Here is an 8,487-nt window from a genome sequence, read left to right as displayed (position 1 = left end):
GAAACAGGAGGGATCGAGGTCAGAGGGCAGTTAGGACTTCCCAAAACCCAGACACAGAATGATACAAATACCCACCACCGCACCACCACCACCTTCAGCTGCCTGGCTTCCGGGGGAGGGATAAGTGTCTTACGGCTTTCCATGACGTGGGTCCTCGGCCAGGGCTAGGGCTGTGGGGAAGGCGACATTTCCTGCCCTTGGGGGCCGGGGGGAGAGAGATGAGTTGCTGAGTGTGCACATCTTTTCAGAGCACGTACCCACACCCCTACACACCCCCTGCTCTGGGGCTCTGTTCTCAGGCCGGCCCATGGAGCTCCCCCTGGCCCAGATACGCCCCCAAGGTAAGTGTGAGGTTGGAGACTGTGGGTGGAGGGACATCCAGACCCCCATTACCCCTGCTGTCCCACTTCAGGGGTGAAGGGCCCCACCCCGAGCCAGGGCTGGCAGAGCTGACTGGCGGGGTGCCCAGAGCTCCTTCTCCTTCTCTGGGGCGCCAGTCCACTCAGCCCCGGGGACATATGTGGGACACAGGCGGCTGGGTCTGCAGAGTGCTCCTTAGAGAGGAAGGAGCAGGAGAACAAGGCCTGGGAGGCAGAGGATCTTGGCCATAAAGAGAGATCACGCCACCACCACCCCACTCCACACCCCTCGCTGTGGGACTCTCTGCTCCCCCACACCCTGTCTCCCTGGCCAGCCAGGGCCTCCTCAACTCCTTACTCCTCCCCCGTGAGAGACGCCCTGGGGTCCCACCTGCATTTCTCCTCTTGTGACTATCCCTGTCCTCCAGGTCCCTGGTCAGAGCCATGCGGGGCCCCTGGGAGCCTGGAGGAGGGGCAGTCCCTCCCCGAGAAACCCCAGCTGTCCTCTTTGTGCTAATAGGAAGCGGCCGAGCCCCTGCCCCTACCTTCAGCACCTTCCAGCCCGTGGAACTACCCTGCAGGACCTGCCAGGACGTGGGCCTGCTTCAGGGGCCCAGACTCCAGGCCCTGAAGGCTGAGGAGGCCCAGCCCAGCCCCAGGGTCGAAGTTGTCCATGCTGCGGCAGGTGGGAACTCGGCTGGCACAGCGTCCTCCTCGGCTCCCATCCCCCCACCGGTGAGGACGTGCAGATGGACCAAGGCCAACGGGGAGAAAGCAGGAATAATCTGGGGCTGCCAACAGGGCTAGGGCATGGATGGAGAGAGGGAAAGGAGATGGGGAGTATCTCCTTCCTTCACTATAGTGTCCCCTCACTGTCCCTGGGACGCTGGGGCTGAGTCCACAGGTGACCAGGGTACAGGGTACCGAGTCCCAGAAGCAGGCATCTGCATCTCTGTCCGTGGCCTCCACCTGCCCAGTGCATCCAGGCCTCAGTCCCTCTCACCCAGCAGTCCATTAGGAAGTCCTCCCTAGGATCCAGCCCAGCCCCTCCTACGGGAGGGTGAGTCCTCCCTCGTTCTGTCCTCTGGGGTGACAGGCAGCATCATGTCCCTCGTCCTGCAGGCCAGGGAATGATTTCCTCTCTTTCTGGAAGGCCTCACACTCATTGAAGCTCAGGTTAGGAGCTTACTGCTCCTGGGTTAAAAAGGCCCTCAGGCCCAGAGAGACGTGGACAGAAATCCCCTAGAAACCAAAGCAGGTGGAGCTGAAGAAGGGGATTTAAGCTGGACCCTGAGAGGCACTTTCTGGGCAGTTATGGCCTAAAATGGGCAACTGGGATGGGGAGCAGGGGTGAGGCTGAGGAGGCGGCAGTGGGATGGCATCAGGAGGAAGCCCATGAATCATGGTTATTTCCCCCTCCTTGAACTTTTCCCCTGTTCCAGGCATCTCCTCAACTCCCAGGGGCTGCCTCCGGCCCAGAGGATGCTGGGAAGGCCGAGGAGGGGCTTGAGGAAGGAGGCCAGTCCCTGCAGGCCGAGACCCGGGCTTGGTTCCAGAAGACCCAGGCCCACTGGCTTCTGCAGCATGGGGCAGCCCCTGCCTGGTTCCATGGCTTCATCACCCGGAGGTGAGTCACAGCGGCAGAAAGGGGGGCCCAGAGACGGGCTGGGCAAGTCCTGGGTCCTGGGCCCAGCAGCAGTGCGTGCAGGCTGCAAGTCCAGCCCTGAGTCGTGGAGGCTCCCAGGCCAATCTCTGAGGCATCTGTCCTGGGGGAGGTCCGTGCAGAGGCTGCAGCCCGCTCGCTCTGGGGCCTCCGCTTCCATTCCTGTCTCTTGGCCTCCAGTCCTCATGGTTTCTCCGGTCTACCACCTTCCTTGTCTCCCTGCTAGGCCGTCCCTCCCGCCACATCTCTCAGCTTTGCTTTCCTCTTCCCCAGCCTGTAGTCAGTTACCACCCCAGGGTACCCCCACCAGGCTGCCCTCCAGGATGAGGCCACAGGAGGATGCAGGGCTGGGAGCTCTCCTGGGTGGGACCCCTGGCCCCGTGCTCTCCAGTCCCTGCGCAGACTGGACCCACATTCTCTCTGCCATCCCCACCCTCCTCCGACACCTGAACCTGCTTGGTTGGGGGCTGGGGTCCGCCGGAGAGCCGGGGACAGGCCCGAGACTGGAAGAGTCTTCTCCATCGCCCACAGGGAGGCCGAGAGGCTGCTGGAGCCCAAGCCTGAGGGATGCTACTTGGTGCGGTTCAGCGAGAGCGCTGTGACCTTCGTGCTGACCTACAGGTGAGGGGCGGGAGCCCGGAGGCGGAGCTTCGGCCCCGGGGCGAAGTGGGCTGGGTGCTCCTGACGCGGGAGGGGCAGGGGCCGGCTGCGAGGGAGGGCCTGGCACGGCGTGCGGCTCTGATGCGACGGGCGTCCTCCAGGAGCCGGACTCGCTGCCGCCACTTCCTGCTGGCCCAGCTCCGGGACGGGCGCCACGTGGTGCTGGGCGAGCACAGCGCCCACGCGCGGCTGCAGGACCTGCTGCGACACTACACGGCGTGCCCGCTCGGCCCCTACGGGGAGACGCTCACCGAGCCCCTCGTCCGCCAGGTACGCCCGGACCCCGGTACGCTGGGACCCCGGCCGCAGGAGCCGCCTTCTCATCCCGGCCTGCGACCCAGCCATAGGTCCCTCGTCAAGCCTTGTTGCATTTTTACAACCACAGGCACAAATGGAGACTGGCCTGGCCTGTGTTCCGGGTGGAATTAAGGTCAATGCTAGACACAGCCTGTGACCAGAGCTACTACCCCCACCACCACCCCCGTTGGTCCCCTTGCCATCTCCATCCCCTGTTCCTCACCCAGGGAACCCCACCAGGTCCACATTTCTGTGCCCCTCCCCCACACATCCTCCACCAGCACCAGCTTGCTTTGTCCTCCTGGATCCCCTGGCCACCCCACCCACCATCCCACTGCACCAAATCCCTGAGGCCTCGTTCCTTCCCAGCAGACGCCTGAGCCTGCAGGACTTTCCCTGAGCACTGAAATGTCAGACTCTGGAAACAAGGACCCACACCCTCACTATAGCCGGACCGTCAAGAAGTCGCAGAACGTGACCCCCACGCCGAAGGAGGGGCCCGGGGAACAGAAGGAGGTATTGGGCTGCAGGGGCTGAGCGAGGGGAAGGGGGCGCGGCAAAGGGAGGGTCCAGCGCTGGGGCAGGGCCTGCGGGAGGGGAGGGGCCGCGGGACGCGGGCGGGGCCCCGGGGCTGCAGCCTCCGCCCAGCCTGGGTCGCTCTGACGCCCCCTTCTCCCCGGCCTGGCCTTCTCACCCTGTCTCCCCAGCCGCCCAGGCCCAAGCCTCCCGTGCCCGCCAAGCCTCAGCTGCCCCCCGAAGTCTACGCGAGCCCGGCCCCGAGGCCGCGCCCGGCCCCGCCCCCCAAGCCCTCCAACCCCATCTACCAGGAGCCTGACGAACCCATCGCCTTCTATGCCATGGGGCGGGGCAGCCCCGGGGAAGCCCCCAGCAACGTCTACGCCGAGGTGGAGGTAACGCCGGGCGCTGGGGGCCAGCCCTGCGGCCTCGGGCACCTGGCCCTGCGCAGGTGCAGGTCCAGGCCCGTCGCGGGAGGCCAGGTAAAGCGGCGCAGGGAGCAGGCGGGCCGCTGGGAGGAGGTCCTGAAAGCCAGATTGGGGTGCTCAGCGAAGGTGTTCAGAGTGGATGCCAGGGTCAGGGTGAGGGTCAGAGGTCTGAGGCCGCATGGGAAAGACGGAGGCTCGGTCCGCCAGTAGCCCTTTCCCGGGCCCAGAAGTGGCTCCCTGTCATCTCCCTGCAGTCTCGGGACCGGCCTCCCCTTGGTCAACCCCCTCCACTTCTCAGAGGAAATAGTGGCCCAGGCCTGGGCCTCGCCCCCCCTCCCCAGGGGAGCCTGCATTTTTGTCCCTGTCCCTCTCACCCAGTCCCGGCCACCTGTATCCCGTCCTGTGCCACCATCTTGGCTCCAACCATCATCCTGTCTTCCTGATTGGAACTTGGGCCTCTCCCGCTCTGGCTCCCTCCCCTCCGCCTTCAAGGCCCACCATCCTGAGGAAGAAGAGCCCTTGGAGTCCCTCGTGTCATCTCAGATGAGCTCAGGGGAGGGGGCACCTGCACACCTGCTCCTCCTCACACTGCCCCCTCCCACTTCCACCCCCCCCCCCCCCCCCTGTCCTCTGATCCTGTGAGTCAGTGTCCCAGTCCAGGGCTGCGCTGGACCTCCCGGGCACTCCCACCCTCTCCCTGGGCCTCTGCCCCCCTCCGCAGGCCCTTCCCCACCGTCCCTGCGATGCCCCAGGCCTGCCTCAGCCCCTGAGCCTGTACCCCCACCCCCACCCCCTGCTGCAGCGCTAGAGATGAGCCAGCAGCCCACCCCTGTCCGTGCCCACTGTCCTCCAGGCTCCCGCTCAGCCCCCAGCGCCCCACGGCCTCCTGAACTCCACACAGCAACCCGCTCTCACCCTTCTCCCCAGACTGCCCCTCCTCTATCTCCCAGCCGGACTGATGACTCTCCAGCCACCTGACTGTCCAAGCTAGAAGCCCCAGGGCTCCCTCGACATCCCCTCCCCATCCCGACTCCTCATAGGCCCCGATTCCTGCTGGGTCCCTTTCCCTGGTGTCAGCCTCATCATCCCTCATCAGGATTTCCCAAGAGCTTCTTAACTGGTCTAACCACCAGTCTTTCCACTTCTGATCCACTCTGCCTCAAGGAAGCTAGATGGTCTTTCTAAAACAGCTACCTGGCCCACGCGGCCGTCCACAGTGGAGGCAGAGGACCACCTCCACAGCTGCTCCATCCTCCCAGAGCTGTTCACGTCTCTCTGAGCACACCCTCCCACTGCCCGGTGACCTTCTAGTCATCCTTCAAGACCAGCTTGCCCTTCTCCCTGCAGACTTCCCAACACGACCACAGAGGCCATCCACTGCGCTTTATACACACCTGCTGCGCCACTGATCACCTGGGACCTGTCTCCCCTCTTCCCCAGCAGAGTGCAAGCTGCCTGAGAGCAGGGGCTGGGACGTATTCACCTGTCTCCAGAGCACCCTGGCACAAAGCAGGTGCTCAGGAAATGGTTGCTGAATGAATGAGAGCGGTTTAGACCTCCTCTGTGCAGGCCAACCTCCGTTAAGACCAGAGGACAGCCCCTGAGGCTGCAGGTAGGCCTGAGAGGCAGAGGGCAGAGGATGTGACCTCGGATCATCCTTCTCTGCAGAATTCAGGTGGCCGGCAACCGCACTCTGAGAACTCTGTGCCTGGACAAGGCCCTCCCATGCCCCACCAGCCCCTGCCCAGCTGGGGGCACACCCTCCCTCACAAGCTTTCTAGACAGAGGACAGAAGACAAAGGACAGGCGTGGCTTCCCCTGGGGCCTCCTCAGGAACCCGGTGAGTCTGAGCTGGGGGAGGATAGCCCAGGATACCGGGTCCGCAGACCTTTGCACACCAGGCACCCTTCTCAGGAAATGTGTGTGGAACAAACCGTAGGCAATCAGAGCTAGCACGGACCTCGGCCGTCACCTGTTGCGAAGATAGCGCAAAGGTGTCATCTTGCATGCCAACTGCCATCCATTGGTCGTGGCTGCCTGGAGCACTGCCCTGGGAAGGATGCTCGGTCATCTCCGCACTCAGCAGAAAAGAGCACCATGATTGATTAGTGATGTCTGCTGTGGGCAGGGAGGCAAAAGGAGCAGTGTCTCCCATGCCCTTACTGATCCAGGCCAAGTCCCTGGCGGTGCAGATAAGGAGACAAAGCCAGAGAGGGGTAGTGACTCGGCCAAAGCCAAGGACTAGAACCCAGGCTTCGTCGTTCCCGTGTGGCACTCTCTTACCCCGCATCCTCCTCTCCACAGGAAATGTCAGAGATTTCCTCAGATAGGCAATCTGGCTACTTTCCAGAGTTCCACCGCACGGAGGTCTGGGTGCCGTTTCCCTCCTCCAGATCCCAGCTTAGCCCTGTTTCCTGGACAGATCTGGCCCCTCTCCCCGAAAGAAGCCTGGAGTTCGAGGAGCAAAGGTGGACTCGGCTCCCTTTTAGGGACACACGCACTGGTTCCGTCCCGGGAGTCCCCGAGAATCCGGGGGCTCAGTGATCCAAGGGCCTCTGAGGAAGTGTGCTAGGACAGCCCTGCTGCCTCCTACTGCCCTGGCTTCTCCTCCCAGAGTCTGATTTCCTTGGCCCTCTTGAGCCTTTGGGTCTGGGCCCTGGTCCAATGCTGCTGTTGTCTGAGGAAGGGTTTGGCGAGAACAGATGTTAGAACTTGTTTGTTGATTCTTGTCTGGCTAATAAATCATCGCCAACCACCTCTCCCCACAGGGATCCAAGTATTCCAGCCTCCTTCTGTCTGTCTCACACACTCTCTCTCTTTCTCCTATCGTGGAAGGTAAGGGGTTGAAATGCCACTGCAGTGAGGGGAGCAGGTCTGGGGGTTCCGAGATACCTGGGCAAGGGTCACAAACCTGGGGGCTGGGGGGCTGCAAGGCAAGGAACCGCAAAGTCTCTCTTGGCTGGGCTGGGCAGGTAGCCAGGGGCAGAGGGGTGGCTGCATCACCTGGGGGACGCCAGGAAAGAAAGAGGGGCAGGGAGGAGAGTGGTTGAGGGGTAGGCCCTGCACCCCCTTCCCCAACTCCCCTACCAGTACAGGATTGGGGGGCCTCCCGCAGTGGCTGAGAATCTGTCTTCCCAGCCTCTCGGGCTTTGGCCTTGCCCAGTTAAGGACCCCATTCCTCCCCTGTCCCTCTTGTGAGGCTTCTTCCCCTCCCTACCCAGACCCACTTCAGGACCTGCCACCTGCCCTGGGCAAAGCTCTGGGCTTCGACCCCCTGGAGGAATCTGCCTTGGGGCTTGTTTTTCTCTCAGACTGGGGCTCTCTGAGCCTGGGCCACGGTGTGCCCCCCAGGAGCTGCTCGAGGCTCTGGGTGCCCCTGTGGTCCCATCGGCGCAGCCAGTCCTTATACTCTGTCCCACGAGAGCCCAGTCAAGACAGTCCGGTCGGGGCCCCCCCCTCCTGCCAAGGGGGCCCAGAACCTGCTGAGGCACAGAAATCCCGCAGACCTCCCCTGAAGAGGCGCTCCCCAGGCTGAGGTGGTGCGGGCGGCGGCCACGCCACCCCCAGCCTGGCAGCGGCACCAGCCCCCGTGCCTAGTGCCTCCCCCCCACACACACACCCCGCCTTCCCAGCCCATGCTCATCGGCTGAAGGAGAGCTTCGGCTGCTGAGTCAACAGTCAGGGTTCCACTCCCTTCTGTCTGCAGGTCTCCTGAGCAAGAGGAGAGATGGGGAGCGAGTCGGACGGGAGGGGAGGGCAGGGGAGCAGAAGGCTGTCTCAGAGCAGACTGGGGGGGGCGCTCCTGCGGGGATGGAGGGGGCAGAACAAGAGGCTTACTGTCAGAGCTGGAAGTCAGGGTCTGAAAACGGCATTTCCTTACACCTGGGGATACAACGGGCCGATGCAGGGAGGGGGCAGAAATGCCTAGTGACCCCCGTTGGTGTTTCTGAAGGAGCAAAGGGGGGGGGCAGCAAAGCTCTCCCTCCCTCGGCAGCGCCTCATGGCTAGGGGTTGGCTCGCCCAAGGGGTGCTGGGAGAACCGGGCGGTGGCATCAGCCAGAAGCCTGGGTGCTGTCGTGGCGTGGTGCTGGCTAGTGGCATGGCGGCCCTTCCCCTGCCCACTGGCCCCCACGGAGCGCCTCCTTGCTTGCACACGGGGCGGCTGGACAGTCAGTGAGGGACTCAGGGAAGCAGGACTGCTGGGGCTCCAGGGCACGGCGGACCCTTTGTGGCTGCTTTTCTTTTGGGTTCCACCAAATAGGAAACTGAGGTCTGCAGAGGGGAGGTGACTGGGAGCTGGAAGCAGTCAGGCCCACATCGGGTCAGCCCAATCCGGTGCTCCCCAGGTACCAGGGGCCCCTCCCAGGCCAAAGGATAAGACTCCCGGTCCTCTCAGGGCCTCCAGCTGCAGGCCCAGCCCCCAAGACCCGGGTGGGGGAAGTTTCCCCTGCTCACCTCACCCACCAGGACCCCTGCATCATCCCACCCACTCCATTCCCGAGCTGCGGCGGGGCGCTGTGGGGGGCGCTGCGGGGGGCTGCTGAGCCGGGTTGCTGGGGGGGGC

At 63.8% G+C, this 8,487-nt stretch overlaps 1 protein-coding gene across 4 annotated transcripts; it reads left to right on the top strand.

Moving 5' to 3' along the window:
* SH2D2A (SH2 domain containing 2A) lies at positions 1-6,922 on the top strand. 4 transcript variants are annotated; one of them, XM_035009849.1, is made up of 9 exons: positions 1-341; positions 880-1,094; positions 1,802-1,986; positions 2,554-2,643; positions 2,784-2,952; positions 3,352-3,495; positions 3,687-3,977; positions 5,592-5,763; positions 6,692-6,922. In XM_035009849.1, exons 1-9 carry the CDS (start codon positions 308-310, stop codon positions 6,760-6,762), a joined length of 1,371 nt encoding a protein of 456 aa, XP_034865740.1. In that variant the 5' UTR covers positions 1-307; the 3' UTR covers positions 6,763-6,922. The 4 variants fall into 4 exon arrangements, with proteins under 4 accessions (XP_034865740.1, XP_034865742.1, XP_034865743.1 ...); XM_035009851.1 differs by having other exon boundaries at positions 6,228-6,922; XM_035009852.1 differs by having other exon boundaries at positions 3,687-3,890; positions 5,592-6,922.
* Positions 6,923-8,487: the final 1,565 nt, after the last annotated feature.

The sequence above is a fragment of the Mirounga leonina genome, unplaced genomic scaffold, assembly GCF_011800145.1.
Source record: "Mirounga leonina isolate KUSES-001 unplaced genomic scaffold, KU_Mleo_1.0 Mir_154, whole genome shotgun sequence".
Taxonomy (NCBI): domain Eukaryota; kingdom Metazoa; phylum Chordata; class Mammalia; order Carnivora; family Phocidae; genus Mirounga; species Mirounga leonina.
The sequence above is the reverse complement of the archived record's forward strand: the minus strand, read 5'-3'. Positions and strand labels throughout refer to the sequence as shown.